The sequence below is a fragment of the Phocoena phocoena genome, chromosome 9 (genome assembly GCF_963924675.1).
Source record: "Phocoena phocoena chromosome 9, mPhoPho1.1, whole genome shotgun sequence".
In the NCBI taxonomy this organism is placed as follows: Eukaryota; Metazoa; Chordata; class Mammalia; order Artiodactyla; family Phocoenidae; genus Phocoena; species Phocoena phocoena.
In genome coordinates this window covers 34,640,026-34,661,416 of record NC_089227.1, presented here as the reverse complement: position 1 = coordinate 34,661,416, position 21,391 = coordinate 34,640,026, and the positions used below count along the sequence as shown (strand labels likewise).

General features: G+C 36.6%; 1 protein-coding gene across 1 annotated transcript in view; it reads left to right on the top strand.

Annotated features, from left to right (window-relative positions):
• The window catches only part of HDAC9 (histone deacetylase 9), a 580,466-nt gene that overhangs the window by 425,255 nt on the left and 133,820 nt on the right, over nucleotides 1-21,391 (top strand). Inside the window, exon 22 of the mRNA XM_065883429.1 lies at nucleotides 10,884-11,002. Within this exon, the coding sequence (XP_065739501.1) occupies nucleotides 10,884-11,002 (119 nt within the window). The remainder of the gene's footprint in view (nucleotides 1-10,883; nucleotides 11,003-21,391) is intronic.

Here is a 21,391-nt window from a genome sequence, read left to right as displayed (position 1 = left end):
TTAATACTTACATAACCACAGCACAATTATCAAAATTAAGAAATTAATATTTGTATAATACTGTTAGCTAAGCTACAGATTTTATATGGAACCGAAGTTTTCCCATGAATGTCCTTTTTCTGTTCCAGTATCCAATCCAGAGCCTCACGTTGCACTTAGATGTCATGTCTCCTTAGTCTCCTCCAACCTGTAGCAAGTCCTTAGTCTTTCCTGACCATGACTTTTAAAGTGTACTGGTCAGTTTATTTTGTAAATATCCCTCAATTTGGGTTTGTTTGATATTTTCTCATTATTAGATTTGAGGTTGTATGTTTTTAGCAAGAATACTACAGAACTGATCTGACTATCTCAGGGAGTAGTGAGGTTAATATGTCGTATCACTAGAGATGTAAACCTTGATCGCTTTATTACGACAATATCTTGGTCAAGTGATTATTTTCTATTTCCCTCATTTCTTCTATACTTATTAGTTGAAAGTTTTCCTTAGGCAGAGCTATTTCTTCTTTTCTGTATTTATTCTATTATTTTTTAATCTCTGTAAGGATTCTTAGATACTTACTTGACTCTATGGCTTATAATCCAGTACTATCATTGTTTATTTTGCTCCTCAGATTGTCACAGCTTTGGCCATTGGGAGCTCTTTCACCTTGCCTTATATGCCCTACTGACATGCCCCTGTCTCTTTGAGCCTTTCATTGTTTTTTGTCACCAGAAGATATTCCAGAAATACTTTGTATTTTCCCTGACACAGGCCTAGAATCAACCACTGCTCCAGGGATCCCTGGATCCTTTTTTGTTGTTGTTTTTAACATTTTTATGGGAATATAATTGCTTTACAATGGTGTGTTAGTTTCTGCTTTATAACAAAGTGATTCAGTTATACATATACATATACCCCCATATGTTTTCCCTCTTGCATCTCCCTCCCTCCCACCCTCCATATCCCACCCTTCTAGCTGGTCACAAAGCACTGAACTGATCTCTCTGTGCTATGTGACTGCTTCGCACTAGCTATCCATTTTACATTTGGTAGTGTATATATGTCCATATATACACTAGAACTCTCTCACTTTGTCCCAGCTTATCCGTCGCCCTCTGCGTGTCCTCAAGTCCATTCTCTAGTAGGTCTGCGTCTTTATTCCCATCTTGCCCCTAGGTTCTTCATGACTTTTTTTTTTTTTTTAGATTCCATATATATGTGTTAGCATACGGTATTTGTTTTTCTCTCTCTGACTTACTTCACTCTGTGTGACAAACTCGAGGTCCATCCACCTCACTAGAAATAACTCAATTTCGTTTCTTTTTATGGCAGAGTAATATTCCATTTTGTATATGTGCCACATCTTCTTTATCCATTCATCTGTTGATGGACACTTAGGTTGCTTCCACGTCCTGGCTATTGTAAATACAGCTGCAATGAACATTGTGGTACATGACTCTTTTTCAATTATGGTTTTCTCAGGGTATATGCTCAATAGTGGGATTGCTGGGTCATATGGTAGTTATATATTTAGTTTTTTAAGGTACCTCCATACTGTTCTCCAGGTGGGTGTATCAATTTACATTCCCACCAACAGTGTATGAGGGTTCCCTTTTCTCCACACCCTCTCCAGCATTTATTGTTTGTAGATTTTTTGATGATGGCCCCTCTGACTGGTGTGAGATGATATCGCATTGTAGTTTTGATTTGCATTTCTCCAGTGATTAGTGATATTGAGCATTCTTTCATGTGTTTGTTGACAATCTATATACCGTCTTTGGAGAAATATCTATTTAGGTCTTCTGCCCATTTTTGGATTGGGTTGTTTGTTTTTTTGGTATTGAGCTGCATGAGCTGCATGAGCTGCTTGTAAATTTTGGAGATTAATCCTTTGTCAGTTGCTTCATTTGCAAATACTTTCTCCCATTCTGAGCATTGTCTTTTCATCTTGTTTATGGTTTCCTTTGCTGTGAAAAAGCTTTTTAAGTTTCATTAGGTCCCATTTGTTTATATTTGTTTTTATTTCCATTTCTCTAGGAGGTGGAAAAAGGATCTGTGATTTATGTCATAGAGTGTTATGTCTATGTTTTCCTCTAAGAGTTTGACAGTGTCTGGCTTTACATTTAGGTCTTTAATCCATTTTGAGTTTATTTTTCTGTATGGTGTTAGGGAGTGTTCTAATTTCATTCTTTTACATGTAGCTGTCCAGTTTTCCCAGCACCATTTATTGAAGAGGCTGTCTTTTCTCGACTATATATTCTTGCCTCCTTTATCAAAGATAAGGTGACCATATGTGCGTAGGTTTATCTCTGGGCTTCCTGTTGATCTTTGTTTCTGTTTGATCTATATTTCCGTTTATGTGCCTGTACAATACTGTCTTGATTACTGTAGCTTTGTAGTATAGTCTGAAGTCCAGGAGCCTGATTCCTCCAGCTCCCTTTTTCTTTCTCAAGACTGCTTTGGCTATTTGGGGTCTTTTGTGTTTCCATACAAATTGTGAAAATTTTTGTTCTAGTTCTGTGAAGAATGCCCGTGTTAGTTTGATAGGGATTGCGTTGAATCTGTAGGTTGCTTTGGGTAGTATAGTCATTTTCATAATGTTGATTCTTCCAATCCAAGAACATGGTATATCTCTCCATCTGTTTGTATCATCTTTAATTTCTTGCATCAGTGTCTTAATAGTGTTCTGCATACAGGTCTTTTGTCTCCTTAGGTAGGTTGATTCCTAGGTATTATTCGTTTTGTTGCAGTGGTAAATGGGAATGTTTTCTTAATTTCACTTTCAGATTTTTCATCATTAGTATATAGGAATGCAAGAGAATTCTGTGGATTAATTTTGTATCCTGCTACTTTACCAAGTTCATTGATTATCTCTAGTAGTTTTCTGGTGGCATCTTTAGGATTCTGTATGTATAGTATCATGTCATCTGCAAACAGTGACAGCTTTACTTCTTCTTTTCCGATTTGGATTCCATTTATTTCTTTTTCTTCTCTGATTGCTGTGGCTAAGCCTTCCAAAACTATGTTGAATAATACTGGTGAGAGTGGGCAACCTTATCCTGGTCCTGATCTTAGTGGAAATGCTTTCAGTTTTTCACCATTGAGGACAATGTTGGCTGTGAGTTTGTCATATATGGCCTTTATTATGTTGAGGAAAGTTCCTTCTATGCCTACTTCTGGAGGGTTTTTATCATAAATGGGTGTTGAATTTTGTCAAAAGCTTTCTCTGCATCTATTGAGATGATCATATGGTTTTTCTACTTCAGTTTGTTAATATGGCGTATCACATTGATTGATTTGCGTATATTGAAGAATCCTTGCATTCCTGGGATAAACCCCACTTGATCATATTGTATGATCCTTTTAATGTGCTGTTGGAATCTGTTTGCTAGCATTTTGTTGAGGATTTTTGCATCTGTGTTCATCAGTGATATTGGCCTGTAGTTTTCTTTCTTTGTGACATCTTTGTATGGTTTGGTATCAGGGTGATGGTGGCCTTGTAGAATGAGTTTGGGAGTGTTCCTCCCTCTGCTATATTTTGGAAGAGTTTGAGAAGATTAGTTGTTAGCTCTTCTCTAAATGTTTGATAGAATTTGCCTGTGAAGCCGTCTGGTCCTGGGCTTTTGTTTGCTGGAAGATGTTTAATCACAGTCTCAATTTCAGTGCTTGTGATTTGTCTGTTTATATATTTTATTTCTTCCTTCAGTCTTGGTAGGTTGTGCATTTCTAAGAATTTGTCCATTTCTTCGAGGTTGTCCATTTTTTTGGCATATCGTTGCTTGTAGTAATCTCTCATGATCCTTTGTATTTTTGCAGTGTCACTTGTTACTTCCCCTTTTTCATTTCTAATTCTATTGCTTTGAGTCCTCTCCCTCTTTTTCTTGATGAGTCTGGCTAATGGTTTATCAATTTTGTTTATCTTCTCAAAGAACCAACTTTTAGTGTTATTGATCTTTGCTATCATTTCCTTCATTTCTTTTTCATTTATTTCTGATCTGATCTTTATGATTTCTTTCCTTTTGCTAACTTTGGGGTTTTCTTGTTCTTCTTTCTCTGATTGCTTTAGATGTAAGGTTAGGTTGTTTATTTGAGATGTTACTTGTTTCTTAAGGTAGGATTGTATTGCTATACACTTCCCTTTTAGAACTGCTTTTGCTGCATCCCATAAGTTTTGGGTCATCGTGTTTTCATTGTCATTTGTTTCTAGGTATTTTTTTGATTTCCTCTTTGGTTTCTTCAGTGATCTCTTGGTTATTAAGTAGTGTATTGTTTAGTCTCCATGTGTTTGTATTTTTTACAGATCTTTTCCTGTAATTGATAGCTAGTCTCATAGTGTTGCGGTCAGAAAAGATACTTGATACAATTTCAATTTTCTTAAATTTACCAAGGCTTGATTTGTGACCCAAGATATGATCTATCCTGGAGAATGTTCCATGAACACTTGAGAAGAATGTGTATTCTGTTGTTTTTGGATGGAATGTCCTATAAATAATAATTAAGTCCATCTTGTTTAATGTATCATTTAACGCTTGTGTTTCCTTGTTTATTTTCATTTTGGATGATCTGTCCATTGGTGAAAGTGGAGTGTTAAAGTTCCCTACTATGATTGTGTTACTGTCGATTTCCCCTTTTATGGCTGTTAGCAATTGTCTTATGTATTGAGATGCTCCTATGTTGGGTATATAAGTATTTACAATTATTATATCTTCTTCTTGGATCGATCCCTTGATCATTATGTAGTGTCCTTCTTTGTCTCTTCTAATAGTCTTCGTTTCATAGTCTATTTTGTCTGATATGAGAATTGCTACTCCAGCTTTCTTTTGGTTTCCATTTGCATGGAATATCTTTTTCCATCCCCTTACTTTCAGTCCGTATGTGTCTCTAGTTCTGAAGTGGGTCTCTTGTAGACAGCATATATATGGGTCTTGTTTTTGTATCCATTCAGCCAGTGTGTGTCTTTTGGTGGGAGCATGTAATTCATTTACATTTAAGGTAATTATCGATATGTATGTCCCTATTACCGTTTTCTTAATTGTTTTGGGTTTGTTATTGTAGGTCTTCTCCTCCTCTTGTATTTCCTGCCTAGAGAAGTTCCTTTAGAATTTGTTGTAAAGCTGGTTTGATTGTGCTGAATTCTCTCAGCTTTTGCTTGTCTGTAAAGGTTTTAATTTCTCCATCAAATCTAAATGAGATCCTTGCTGGGTAGAGTAATCTTAGTTGTTGATTTTTCCCTTTCATCACTTGAAATCTGTCCTGCCACTCGCTTCTTTTGTTTGTTTGTTTTTTGAGTATGCGGGCCACTCACTGTTGTGGCCTCTCCCATTGCAGAGCACAGGCTCCGGACGCACAGGCTCATTGGCCATGGCTCACGGGCCCAGCCGCTCTGCAGCATGTGGGGTCTTCCCGGACCGGGGCACAAACCCATATCCCCTGCATCAGCAGGTGGACTCTCAACCACTGTGCCACCAGGGAAGCCCTGCCACTCCCTTCTTGCTTGCAAAGTTTCTGCTGAAAGATCAGCTGTTAAACTTATGGGGATTCCCTTGTATGTTATTTGGCCTTTTTCCCTTGCTGCTTTTAATATTTTTTCTTTTTACTTTTTGATAGTTTGGTTAATATTTGTCTTGGTATGTTTCTCCTTGGATTTATCCTGTATGGGTCTCTCTGTGCTTCCTGGACTTGATTAACTATTTCCTTTCCCATATTAGGGAACTTTGCAACTATAATCTCTTCAAATATTTTCTCTGACCCTTTCTTTTTCTCTTCTTCTGGGACCCCTATAATTTGCATGTTGGTGCATTTAATGTTGTCCCAGCGGTCTCTGAGACTTTCCTCAATTCTTTTCATTCTTTTTTCTTTATTCTACTCTGCAGTAGTTATTTCCACTATTTTATCTTCCAGGTCACTTATTCCTTTTTTCTGCTTCAGTTATTCTGCTATTGATCCCTTCTAGAGAATTTTTAATTTCATTTATTTTGTTGTTCATCATTGTTTGTTTTCTCTTTAGTTCTTCTAGGTCCTTGTTAAATGTTTCCTGTATTTTCTCCATTCTATTTCCAAGATTTGGGGTCATCTTTACTATCATTATTCTGAATTCTTTTTCAGGTAGACTGCCTATTTCCTTTTCATTTGTTAGGTCTGGTGTGTTTTTACCTTGCTCCTTCATCTGTTTTGTGTTTCTTTGTCTTCTCATTTTGCTTAACTTACTGTGTTTGGGGTCTCCTTTTCGCAGGCTGTAGGTTCGTGGTTTCCGGTTTTTTGTGTCTGTTCCCAGTGGCTAAGATTGATTCAGTGGGTTTTGTAGGCTTCCTAGTGGAGGGAACTAGTGTCTTTGTTATGGCTCATGAGGCTGGATCTTGTCTTTGTGGTGGGCAGGCCCATGTCTGATGGTGTGTTTTGGGGTGTCTGTGACCTTATTATGATTTTAGGCAGCCTCTCTGCTAATGGATGGGGTTGTGTTCCTGTCTTGCTACTTGTTGGGCATAGGGTGTCCAGCACTGTAGCTTGCTGGTCATTGTGTGGAGCTGAGTCATGGCATTGAGATGGAGATCTCTGGGAGATTTTCACCATTTGATATTATATGGAGCTGGGAGGTCTCTGGTGGACCAGTGTCCTGAACTTGCCTCTCCCACCTCAGAGGCACAGCCCTGACACCTGGCTGGAGCGCAAAGAGCCTGTCATTTACACAGCTCAGACTTTTGGGAGGTCTGAGGTCTTCTGCCAGCTTTCAGTAGGTTTTCTGTAGGAGTTGTTCCCCATGTAGATGTATTTCTGATGTATTTGTTTTAAGGAAGGAGATCTCCATGTCTCACTCCTCTGCCATCTTGAAGCTCCTCCCCTGGATCCTTTTTTTGCAGATTGATGCTAACTGTGCTGTTTGCTACTGCACTGTCATTGCTTTTAGGAAATGCGTAATAACCCATACATACACACATATCTAAAGGTTTTTCTGAGTCTCTTTACCTGATATATATTTAAAGCCATGAGTTCTTTTTTTTTTTTTTTTGTGGTACTCAGGCCTCTCACTGTTGTGGCCTCTCCCGTTGTGGAGCACAGGCTCTGGACACGCAGGCTCAGCGGCCATGGCTCACAGGCCCAGCTGCTCCACGGCATGTGGGATCTTCCCGGACCGGGGCACGAACCCGTGACCCCTGCATCGGCAGGTGGACTCTCAACCACTGCGCCACCAGGGAAGCCCCCATATGTATATTTTTATAATTTTCTTCCAGTGGGATATTGGGAAATAATGAGGGACTAACACATATGCTTTGTTTGCTGTCTTTTACCATAAAATCCAATAATTCAGATAAAATATTAAATAAACGCCTTTGAGGATTTGTTCTATTTAAGAAAAATTATATTATTTTCCCCACTCAGTACGCCCAATATATTTTCAGTCTTTCAAACATGATAGATCTTTTGAATAAAAATCAATCTAGACTAACATAAAAAGAAGAGTACAAACACTTCCACGTACATTGCTAAAATACTTGCCACAATAAGGAGATCTGTGGAGTCTTAGTCTCATCAGTTTATCAGAGAACTGAGGATTAAAGAGTTTAATACTAACAATGGGAAAATAAATTTCAGTTCAAAATTTAGCACATCTTTAAGCCAAACAGTATTTGCAACATGGTAGACACTGAATCCATACTTGTTAAAATGCCTGAATGAACCTTATCAATATCACCACCAATAAGCACCTGTTATCATAGAGTTCTTCAATACCCAGAATCTATTGTAGCATAGCATTACACAACTCTTATAATTGTGCATCATTGACTCATTCAACAAACAGCTACTACTCGGACACAATTCTAAGCATGTATATTTTTAAATGGAAGGAGTTTATCAAGTAGTATATTTTTTTTCAAATTTTCCATTTTTCCTTATTTTTGGAGTGAATTCAAGTGTATAGGATTAGTCTTGTGAAATAGAGCATTTTGAAAGTCTGTGTGAAATTGTAAAATCCATGTTTGTATATTCAGGAATAACATACATAACAAATGTGGTATTTGCTTCAGACAGAAACTAGTGGATTCTGTATATTTGGAGATACGTGGCGTATCTCCAAATAAACATATTTCCTCTGTAAGTGGGTAAGGTCTTTATTAACAAAATAGTTGCATTGGAATTAAAACCTACTCCAGTCCATATCAAATTTCCAATTGCAGACCAAATTTCTATTTTGTTCTAAGGTTAGATCTTTTTTTTTTTTAATTATGGCAAAAATGGACATTTATAAAAATGTTTTGTTGGAGGGAATGGTTTGTGTCTCATTCTCTTTTTTAGTTTATGCCTTCATTTTGATGGAGGCATCCAATACCTTCCTTTGATAATGTTTGTGGGAGATAATATCTTTTTGTTTGATATTTTAAATATCTGAAACTCTATCTCAGTTTTGCAGCTTGGATGTATATGAGATTATAATTTTTAAAATATTTTCCTTAGACTTTCCTTCATAACATAATTTCCTAAATGGGTCCTTCAGGTTTCTTGCCTATTTTTCACATCTCCGTTTTGTGTTGTACTTTCTGAGAGAATTTGTCAACTTTATCTTCTAAAAAGTCTATTACACAATTTTGTTTCCTGTTTCTTCTTTTTCTTAATAGCACCCTCTTTTCATTTCATAGATGTATTATGTCTTTGAGGATAATCAAAATTTCTGTAATTATAGTCTCTTCCCTGCATTTTCTCTTGTTTGCAGAGTTCCCTTTCATTTATTCATTTGTTTGCATGTTACTTTTCTTGTCTTTCATGCTAGAAACTTTCTTCACACAGTCCATCATATTTGAGAAAGGGGCATTGAAAAGATAAGTGAGAGCTCTGTATAACTGAGGGGGCCTTTTTGACTGGTGAATTCACTATAGGAAAATAGAGGAAAAAACCTGACTGTTGGTCTGAGTGACTCAGAAATGTCAGTCTCTCTAGGTATTTTCTCTTTGGCCAGTTTGTTCCTCCAGGAAGACAGAGAAAAGTCAGCTTGCTTTTTGTGGCTCCCTCTCTGCAGATTTACACTTATGCTTCAGCTTTCCCCTCTGTACATCATCTGTAAATTTCCCATATTCTAAAATTATGTTTGCAGACCTTGTCTCCTGTTCTATCTTTGTCTTTCAAAAATATATACATATATATTTTATATCCATATGTAGAGAGAAGCCTTTATGGAGAAGGTAGTAAGTGAGCTGTGCCTTGAAGGATGTTTACCCTTCAATTAATCTTACAAGTATAGACTGACTGGGGAGAAAGAAGAGTAGGGGAGGAAATCTTCCAAAGAAAGGGAAAGGAGGTGGAAAACTATAATGCATGGTTACTGTAATGCATATGACTGAAGGGACAGCATTGCTTAATCATCTACCTCCATATTTTCCTAAGAGTAGTGTTTGTTCTCTAAGATTGTACATAGGATTAATCAAGCTAAATAGGTGGAGTACCTTGGTAAAACACTCTTGATTCTTTGAGACAATTTATTCCAACATCTAATATTCCAACAACATACATAACATGGCTATTTCACACATATGAAAAGTAGTGACTTCATAACATGTGACACTTTTGTAAAAAATTATTGGTATTATTAGGAAGGAACAGTATTGAATATCTCTCCTGATAATGTAGCTGTATTAGAGATTCTTAATTTTACTGAAGAGTTAAATAATGAAGTGGTACATGGTAAACAAAATTAAACTTTCACTTTCACAGATGGGCCAATTCAGGTATAAGTAGCTTTCCAAATGTTGGCAGGCTATCATGGAAGTCACTTACATGTACATTTATGATTTTGAAGGATTGAACTTTTATACTTTTATGACAGCAGTACAGTTATGAAAGATATTTAATTCATTTTTATCTCTATGTAGGTAAGTTTTAAATTTTATAACGTGAACAACTTCTTGTTTATATGCAAAAAGATTTAAGTATAAAACTAATATGTGGTCATTGTAAAAAATATGGGAAATTTGCAAATATACAAAAGTTAGAAGAACTTAATTATGTCATCGTTCAAGGATAGCTATTTTAATATTTGGTCTAGTTTCTCCCAAACACACAAAAGAGAACTTACTAATTTTTAAATTCACGGTAGTGTGAACTATTCCCATTTCATTAAATAGTCTTTGAAATTTTGAATTTAAATGATGGCACACTGGTCTTGAAGCCTGCACCAAAAAACCATTTGGTTTTATAAAGCCCAGTAGCATCCACTAGTCATTCTCTCTCACATCCAGCTCTGAGGAGGAAGGGGTTAGGGAAGGCTGAGAAGGCTGAGGAGGTAAGTGCTGAAGTGTCTGAGTGGGACCAGCAGGGGCTGCTGTCAGGGATGAGACTGCCACATTCCTGGTGTCTCTGACCTTGGACTCACTTAACATTATAATCTGGATTCTATTAAAGGAATTTCGTGTTTTTCCTTTGCAAGAGTCACCCCCTACCACGACAAACATTTTAAAATGTTTCTTAAAAAAAGTTGGAAAAGCAACTTTTTCCCAAAAGAAATTTATAGTTCAAATTTACACCAAGTTCTCACTAACTGGAGCAAGCCGGGTTTTCACTAAAGCTTCGACTTTCCTCTGTAAAACATTAGTCACTCCCTTGGAAGAAGCAGTTTTTTATAGGCAGTGGGATAAAACAGCCACAGATGTTCATGTAATATGACGGGCTTTAGAATGTACCTGCAAAGCATTTTTTTTTTTAATTTGGAGAAAAAAAGACTGAATTGGGATGCTAAAATAACAGTGATTCAGTATTAAGAAAATGATAAGTTTTTGGTCCATTCAAATAGTGTTTTCTTTTCCCCTTTTCTTTATTCTTGGGATGTTCTTGAGGTTGTACCAAGTCATTTTCACTGCACAATTTTTAAAGGTATTTGCCATTCCCATGGGTAACTGGTTGCCTTTTTACCATGCAGGACTATAGTGAAGCCTGTGGCCAAAGAGTTTGATCCAGACATGGTCCTGGTTTCTGCTGGATTTGATGCATTAGAAGGCCACGCCCCTCCTCTGGGGGGCTACAAAGTGACAGCAAAATGTAAGTAATAGACAGCATTTTTTACATGTGAATAGTAACTTAGGTGAGACTTTCAGAAATGAGTTTAGATGGTGTTCACTGCTTTGTCAGATTCATTCCTCTGTAGAAATTGGCCTTTAAGAAAAACAAAGTTAAATCGTTGCCTTTGGTGGGCTTGAAGGGACATTTCAGAACCTTTGGTTTTTCAGGAGTTGTGTTTTGCTATTTAAAGGCAGAAGTGATAGGGCTTCTGTTTAAAATATGTTAAATGACTTGAGAGGTCTAGAAAAGCTACTGGGCTTTTGCAAATAGAATGGAAGTCACTGCATTTATTTCATTGTATATGGGGTAGAAATAGCAGTTTCCCAATAATGCTATGCTCTTCTAGGTTTTAATACAAAAGTGTAGTTCCCCTTGCTCAGAGGTTCTGTACATGCCTATGGGCAATGATCAGGATCTCTACTGGTATTCTGTTGTTCTGCAAAGGTTAACCTTTTGGCTGTATTCCTTAGCAGCTAGGCACCAAATGAACAAATGAATTTTGTGTCATATTGTATTTGAATAACATGACCTAATGGAATCTGGTATAAAGAGTCTTTCTTTAAGAAGAATTTCTGTGCTCTCCAAGTATGAAAACAAGGCATATGTATAGTCCACACATGCAGATGTATGCTGGCACTCTGGATATATATTTTTTAAAAAAGATGAAGGAAAAAAAGCAAAATTACACCAAGAATAGTATCCACTATTGTGTATTTTAGTGGGGGTTGAAAAGAAACAAACTGAAAACAACCCAAATAGTTTTAAGTGAGAGAGATGTGTTTGGAGCTAATGTGTTTTATTAATTTGAAAAGAACCAAAGAACCAGTATTATGCAAGCCTTTGTTTTAAATTGGCTTTACATGTGACAGAGTTTTCTGCACTTTAATTCTTCCAGTAACGTTGTTAGGTAGTAGCTATTTTTAACATCTGTTATTTACTCAGCATTCTTGGTGCCTTGTTGTCTATTGAAAATATATTGAAAGAGGCAGCTCTACAAACACAAACAAAGCATAATTCACAATTTTGGTAAAATTGAATAGAGAGGTGTTTGTTCACATCACATATCTTTATTATCCTTTTTCTTTGTGGAATCCCCCTCACATGGAAGTCAGTCTTTTCACTGCAGATAAACCTCATTTGGGTCAAGACTGGTGAATAGTTTATTCTAAATAAAGGGGAAAAAAATGCTTGTACCCTAAATTGAGAAAAACCCAAACAATAGAAAACACATGGAGCAAAGATGGAAATCTAGAAAAGGTGTCCTTTGCCATTAAATCCAAGAATCTCCCTCAGAGGGAGGAATGTCTATATTTGGGTCTTTCTCCCTGCCAAGGGGAAAAGTTGTAACAAGTCTGAACTAGCTGGAAGGAACTAATCTTTTTGTTTGCTTGTTTATTTGTTCATATTTTGCCAAGTCAAATTCAAACTCAAATCTCAAATGTCATCTTGGAAGTTTCTACCTCTTGTTAGCTTTAATACAATGCACCAAGACCTTCTTTATGTTGTGTTTCCTTTATAATTTGGGGGGATGCTCTTCGTTGTTTTCTATCCCAGGATAAGTTTATCTATAATTTCTCCAGTCCCCCCCATCTATTACTTCTCTTCTTTGTCTTTTCTATTCAACAGAACATTGCTTCCTTACTAGCTGACTTGTTTCCTAAGAAAAACACAGATACAAATTTTAAAAATTGACCCTTTGTTGAGTATATGCAGTTTAATAAGGAAAAGAAACACAATGAGGAGAGGCAATCTTAGAACCCAAAGAGGCTGTGGTAAAGGCTATCTAAAACAGTTCACGTATTTCATAGATGAGAAAATGAATTTATTTTGCCATCTGATATATTTGGGGTTAAAACCCAAGTGCTTATCCTGAATTTGTAGTTAGATGAAATTGCATAAGCTTTTACTGGATGTTTTCCACAAAGAAAAATGTTTCATAAAATGCATGAGAATAGGGGCTTCCCTGGTGGCACAGTGGTTGAGAGTCCGCCTGCCAATGCAGGGGACGTGGGTTCGTGCCACGGTCCGGGAAGATCCCACATGCCGCGGAGAGGGTGGGCCTGTGAGCCATGGCTGCTGAGCCTGCGCATCTGGAGCCTGTGCTCCGCAACAGGAGAGGCCACAGCAGTGAGAGGCCCGTGTACCGCAAAAAAAAAAAAAATTTTTTTTAATGTATGAGAATAGAGAACTTGTGTGCACACTACAGAGGCCATTTTGGTGCCCAAGACCCTTAACCACAAGCAGTCTGTGACAGACACCGACTAGTTCCTTGCTACTTAAATGAAAAACAGCAGGACATCATATATGAGCAACTTTTTGTATAGATCATCTCATACAGGTCTCAGTTTGCCAGCTATATTTTCTAGAGATGCTGCCATCCTAACTGGGTAGAGGTTAGGATTACTGGACCACTGTATAGTTATTCCCCAAACAGCACACACCTGGGTCTCTTTTTTTTCCTTTCTAACCACCTGTCAAATGCATTTATATTGCTTTGGTCTGGACAGACAATTAATATTGGTCCTTCACTGTCCTATACCAGAAGTCATTCTCCATTTGAGGGGAGGCCCAAAATGAGGCTAGAAATGGGCTAAAACCTAAAGTAAAAAGCAGGTAGAAATGAAAGAAACACACTTCTTTCCCATTCCTGCAAAACCCACCCTTGCCCGAAGTAGAATGTTTAAGGATTTTAGAGAGTAGTTTGGAGGATACTGTCTTGTCAGAGATGCCAAAATTTTGTCTTAGCACATTGAATAAATCCTCTAAAAAACTTTTGTTTGATAGTTCTGAAAGGAAAAGATAAGTCAAAATGAAAGTGTTTTTTTTTTGTTTTTAAACATCTGATTAATTCCCTGATTTTTTTTTTTTTTTAAGTATTGGTTGATACTTTGACAAAAGTCTCAGCTCACATATAGAGGTAATTTAAAATTAAAGTTGATTCTTGGCTAGTAGTATTTTTCTTCCTCTTTTCTCCTCTCATCTCTTCACATATTGAATGAACGTTCTTTGCTGTGAGAGTAGAATACAAATATTCAGATTTGTTTGTGCTGAAGTTTTAAATAAATTAGCTGAATTAGTTGTTTGAAATCTATGCTGTTCTTCCAATTAACCACCAGGATTAAGGCCCAAGCTGAATGGAATGAGTATCTTTGTGTCCTACCCTAAACCTTACATCAAACTTTACCTTAAAGTTATCAGCTTATCTTTTTAAATACTCTTGTTTGGATCTTGGAACTGTCTTCAGGTTACAGTTTAAGAAGTTTGGCATAAAACAACTAAGTGCCATGTTCAAACAGTAAAATTGAGTGAAATGGATTCACCGTATTACAGCACCCCCTGGCTTAACAGTGTTGTCACCATTAAAAAAAAAGTTTTAGTTCAAATTCATTTTACAACAAAACATATTTTTTCTTTCTTTTCAATACATCTGTATATTTTCTGTTTTCCATGGCTTCAGGTAGTGAACTCATATGTGCAAATTGCTTTTATCATGTGAGTAAGAACTTTCCTTTCTTTGGAATAATGCAAAAATCATTGTGAGATGATAGCCATGTGTGATTAAAACAAACACATGCTCTTTTTATAAACAGAGAGTAGTTTTATAGTCCTTGAGATAGAAACCACTTCCCTCAGCCAATACCCAAGTGTTACTTTGACAAACAAAGAATAGATAATAGTTGGGGAAAAAATCAAATAACATGTCTTAGAGTATTGAATTACCATCTTCTCCTTGATAGGATGTTTTATTCTTTTTAGTGACCCTCTCATTCCTTTTTCCCTTGTGGAATGTCTGTCAGGGAGATACACTATTGTGGGGCAGATACCTGTCTAAATGAATTGGTACTTAGCTGTGAGTTAATCTCAGGGAAGGACAAAAATTCCTTCATTGGTTAATTCTCCAGAAATAAGTCTCTAAGAAGTTGAGTGCTAAGCCAGTCAACAAATCAGTGCCAGGAAACAAGTTCGTTAAACATATGAGGCTATGCTGATCTACTTCATCTGCTAATGATGGATGTTTGTGCTTCTCTCGTGCGTATTCAGGAGGGTCTGTTTCACAATGTCCTCTGCCTATGCATTTTATTTGTCCATAGAATTGAAGGCAGACTGAGCCAGAAGTATAAGTAGATTTTCATTTTTACTTGTTCTTCCCTCACTAATGATTCTGCTTTTACCTTAAAATGTCCATGGCTGTCTGAGGTCTCTAATTTTCTCCCCATTATCAAAGCCTGTAAAGGACTTGATCATATTCACTGTGTGTTTTATTACCTGATTATACTTTTTTAAATGAGTACATTCCAGCTAGTGTGTTAGTTCTGTTTGGCAGTTGAATCTTTTATTATTTTTCTGCAATTGTGGCAACAATGCTTTGTCTTCTCATAATAGAATTTCAGACCGCAGCAAACAGGTGTGGAGAAAAGAAGTGTCTGGAAGACACCTACCAAATGTCACTTCATGAAAGATCAACCTTAAACTTGAACTGCTTCTGTTCTTTTATATTAGGGTGGAAATTGGGGGAATATCATGCTGGTTGATTATTCAAAGTATCCTCCCATCCATCTACCATCAGATTAACCTCTGTTATATACTTGTGTGCTGTGTCCTCAGAAGCTGGACCAGCACCTGGCACATAGTCTAAGTAATTTTATTATTTCTTTTTAATGAGTAAAGGTAAAATGAACCCATGATTTCTTAGCTAACTCAGACCCTTTCTTCCAGTATATTTGATGCTACTTGAATTGGGAGTTCATGATTATTTTTGGTTTTGCTATCCCTCTATCACTGCTACTTATTTCCAGGTCTTAGACTACATATTCATAACTCCTATAATATTTTAATGAACACAAACCTGTGTTTCTGACAATGGTCACTTATTCAATATTTCCTTTAATAGAAATATTATTGAAAATATTGTAAATATTAAATGGGAAGTAATGATTTCCTTAATAATGGGCCTTGGGCAGAAGCACTGAGTATTAAAAACTACTAGAATCTAGATGGTGAGAAAACTCATTTCATCTCTCCTCAGAAAAACAGGACAGGGGGAGAGTGACTCCTTTAAATAATATACCTGAAATAAGTGTGAAAAAGTATGGGAGAGTGCAGAAGAGCTCGTTTGGGGGGTCAGAAGCTCTATGTTTAAATCTCAACTTTGTTCCTAATTAATTTTGTAATCAAGTTAGTTTCTTAATCAGCCAAAAAAAAAAAAAGTAGGAGAGTAGGGAAATAATAATTATACCTACAACATAAGGAATAAATGATTAAGCATTGTGAGGTAATAGTTTTGAATTTTATTGTGGATATCATTTCAACAATTCTAAACATTCAACAGAAGTCTGAGATTTTAGATGAGGTATTTGAACACAAAATACACAACGCAAATGTAAGAAGAATTTTATACTCTTATTTGAACAAAATGGTCAGAATGGTCCTAGGAAGCTATTCAGGATTCTAGGTGAATAAAAAGCATATGTCCATTCAGTTAAAAGTCAGGTTAGGAGGAGAAGTACCTTTGTCCCACATTTTCATATCCACATGCATTCTCACATTGTAATTAGTCTGGGGCGATTGGAATAAATTACAATTCTTTTTTAAAAAATGAGACATCATTATTTTGTAGTGAGGGTAACTCAGGCACTGCCTGCCTAAAAACTCTGCAGTTTGTCTTGGTATATTGAGGTGTGCTTGGATCTTGACATTATTAACATGCTGATGCAGAAGAAATTATCCAGTGGCGCATTTTTAGCAACTGAACTATCTGAAACACAGTTAAGAATCAGAAAACAAACAGAAGAACTTCTGAAATGCAAAAATTGATGCAGAAGGTCCACTTATAAATGTATAGACATACCTTCTTGCCCTTACTGAGATTCTGCTTAATTCCTTATGTATATAACTAGCATACTTGATTATCTAATTTTCCAACTGATGCAAATTTAAGCAATAGTTTGGAAGTAGAGGTAGATGAATGGATGGTGGGCATATTTCTGTCTCAGACGTTCTTAAATTTGAGTTTGCAGGCCTCCTGGGAATCCATGGATAGAGTTCATGGGGCTCATGAACTTGGATGGGAAAAAATTGCATTATTTTTACTAATCCTGCCGCTTATTAGCTGTATGAATTTAGGAATGTATTTTCTCCCATTATAAATATAGGCAACAAACCATAGCTATATCAGTAAAATAGGTAGCCTTGTCACCAATAGAAATGGCAGCTATTTTCATATCACTTTACTGTTGTGTAGATATTTCCAATGATCAGTTATTCTCACCATTACTTTGAAGTGATGATATATGTCAGACCAGCTGCTCAATTAGTTCTTTGATGCAGTAATATAGAATTAGATGTATTACACTGGCTTTCCTCCATATTTTGGTAGCTCCTTTCTATAGTAGTTTATTTTATTTTCTGTGTACTTTATTGTGTACATTTTAAAACATTCTGAGAAGGGGTCCATAGGCTTCACTTCAGATACACACACACACTCACGCACAGAGAATAGTTTGTCTCTTTCTACTTGCTGATTTGCTTCTCCCATTATGCCTGGCATAATTATTTTGTTATATATTACTGAACTTTGAAGTAGACAATAAAAAAAATGAGTGTTCAGTTTCGCCAAAGATTTCTTATCTGTAAAACAAACTTCAGATATGTGTTGCAGGGCAAGCTAATCTTCATGTCTCATAACTGGAAGTCACACCGACATTATAAACATCATATCAAGGATTTGCACATTGATATGTCATCATTTTAGAGAGAATAAACTAGTGTAATTTGGGAAATCAGAAATTTTGTCTAAAATCATGCATCCATTCTAAATATTTTTTATTTTGGGCGATTTAAAAGATGTATAATACAGAGAATTATATAACAACTTTATTACTTCCACTATTCAGAATTGGCAGCAGCTAAATATTTTTATTATGTTTACTCCAAATCTTTTGTTTATAAAAGAAATAAAAATTGAAGATGAGTGAGGACTTCCCTTTAATCACTGAATCACTGTCTCTAAGTCTTATTCCCATTCCCCTCATACGACTGTCATAATTTGTATACTTTCCTGTACACACACACACACACACACACACACACACACACTCTCGCATGCAAACACACACTATGCAATATTATTTTAGTGAGTATGGTTTTTAATTTACCATATATAGCAAAAGGTAAGTATTTACATTATTCTGTACATATAGTTTAAGGAAGTTGCTTTTTTTCACTTTTAATATCTTTGTTTTGACATATGCTCATGAATGTTTATATATCCTTTTAATTTCTCTGTACTGGGCCATTATGGACAGACACCATAGTGTACGTTATCTATCCTCCTATCAATGGACCTTTACGTTGTTTCCAGGTTCTCACTATTGTGAACAGTGTGGAAGTGAACATCCCTTCACAAGTCTCCTGTTGCCTGGATGTTACCTTACCTGACTTTTCTAGTCAGTTTGGGCTTCTGTCTCTTTTTCAGTATGAAGCACTTACAAACATGGAGGGAGGCAGCTGAAGAAGGAAGGAATGCCTTCTACCTTCCATAACTATTCCTCAAACTGCAGTACATGTCCCTTGTCTCACAACCACATACACCCACCAAATCTGCTCTTTCCTCTTCTCTTTACCATTTTACACTTTGTATATACACCCCTTCCTTTCAAGTTAAAATTGGCAGAGAGGCTATTGGGTACTAAAATTCTTCAAGTCTCATCCAAACTTTAATGGGCTAGAAATCATGTGATAGATATAATATTATAATTTTAAGGTGTTTTTAAGCAGTACTTTGGGAATTAAATTTAAATCGAAAAGATGGGCTACTCAAAGCCCATTTGACTGGCTATGCTGTGAATGACTGTGGAGGGCACCATGGCTCTGAGGTTGAAAGCACAGGCTGGTCATCCAGTAGACAAGTCATAATTCTGGCCTGGGCCCTTAGGAAGACCACAGGAATGTCATTTCAACATCTTGAAGATTGTTTTCTTACCTGGAAAGGTAACATTAATTTCGTTCTGGCAGTGTTGTTTTTATTGTTGGTACAGTAATAATACCTACTGGAAATCGTTGAGTGTTTACTCTGTGCTAGGCACTGTACACAATACTTCCCTGCATTTTCTCATTTCATTTTTATGATTAAATGAGATAATATATATGAAGCACTCTTTTGTTTTATACCCTGCAATCATGGATTTAACAGTCACATAACTTCCAAATTTAAAAAAAAGTGACAGAAAAATTAAGTGACTTGCTCACAGAGCTGAGGAATAACAAAGCCACACCTTGATCTCATGTCTTTTAACTTCCAGCTCAGCATATTTTCCACTTGGCTCAATGGGTTATTAAAAATATCCCAGATAGGGCTTCCCTTGTGGTGCAGTGGTTGAGAGTCCACCTGCAGATGCAGGGGACACGGGTTCATGTCCCGGTCCGGTAAGATCCCATATGCTGTGGAGTGGCTGGGCCCGTGAGCCACGGCCGCTGAGCCTGCGCGTCCGGGGCCTGTGCTCCGCAACGGGAGAGGCCACAACAGTGAGAGGCCCGCGTACCGCAAAAAAAAAAAAAAAAAAAAAATCCCAGATAAATAAGTAGAGTTTTTAATTACTGTAGAAGCTTATTCCAAATTGAGAAAATACAGAAAAAATAAAAGGAAATTTTCACAACAAAAATGTTCTTATTTAAATAAAATTCTCCAAGTCAAAAAAGTAACCAGAGCTCTTTTAACATATGGGAGCTTACCATTTTGCAGACCGTGTGCACTGTTTTTCATGAAGCTTTCTGTGCAAGAACTAGTTAGGGACTCATTTTGTCCTTGGCTCAAAATTTCTGCATACCAGTACATCTCTTTGTTGTGCTCTTAAGCAAGTACATTGCCCCCTGCAAAGACAGGGGGAAGTGGATTTACAGGACATTTATATTCAGAAATGTGTTATGCAACACGGCTTCCTTATATGTAACTAACAGTCAGTATAAAGAAGCAGCATAGTTAATTAAGAAGGGAAAATGTCAGCATATGAAAAATTACAAATCTTAGATTTGGGAATGATTTTATTTTTAAATGACAAGCAAAAGATTTATTCAGTGAGAGCTCCACGTTTTACTGTTACCCTGCCTTCATTTTCTCACTCAATTGCCTGTTTCCTTATACCACATGACAGCTCAGATACCAAATTATAGAAGAATATTTTCCATCTGCAGTGCTTAGTTACTGATGTCATGAAACAATCCTTAGGCTACGATGACTACTGCTTAACTTTGAAGAGCAAAATTACTGTAACTGTACCATAACTGGGGCCAGGTCAACATTGCTTTTGAAAATAAAATACATACATCCTGAGGGAGGATGACAGCTGCAACTGTACAGTAAAATACATGCTATATTTCATTGATACTTTTTCATACTTTAACATGTCTGAATCGGAATACCTCTTACATTTGATGGCATTTAATTGTTGGGTGGGCAATGTTGTTTTTTTTTTTTTAATTTACATAGTGGTTTGTAAAAACATGGTCACAATTATTTTGTGCTGTAATTGATGACACCTTAGATTAAATGAAATATGTAGTATTTTACTTTTTGAGATGTTGTTTTAAAAATCCCAGCCAAAGACCATACTAAAATTATAGCTTAGATTTCCATTTCATATTTCCTTTACAGACTTCCAATGATTGAATAGAGTCTTGAGAAGGTAAAAATTAAAATAATAATATAATATAAAACAACCAAAAGTATTATCAAGGAGAAATTTCAGGTAGTGCAGTCTCTTAATGGGTTTGCTTTTAATTCAGACAAAAAATTGTTTTTCCTTGGCCTGAAATCTATATGACCGTAGGCTCTGACCCTTTATCGTGATGATCACACTAAGTAAAACTGGTTTCCAACTCATTTTACAAATCAAATCAGTACAATGAAGAGTCAGGTAGTCGAACGATTTATTAAGTAATGTCATAGGTCGGAGCCAGTAGTATAAGGGCCTGGGCCACAGCTACATGACTGATAATCATCTGCTAGCACATGTGAGGCTGATGAAGTTATCATGGAAATTATGGGGAATGAATGTGTACTTTCCTCTTACAGGAAGTTTTCCTCCCACTGCTCTCATGGGCTGGAGAATCACTACCATCTAGTACCATGGTTTCCGAACTAGCAGGCATCAACATCACCTGGGGGACTTGTTAGGTGTGCTGGGCCCCACTGTTAGAATTTCTGGTTCATTATGTCTGGAGTAGGACCTGCAATTTGCATTTCCTACAAGTTCCCAGGTGAGTGCCGATACTCCTAGTCTAGGGATCACACTTTGAGAACCATGGGGCTAGTTATATAAAGAAAGGACACAGGACTTGGAATTAGTTGATCTGTATTTTGGGTCTAATTGA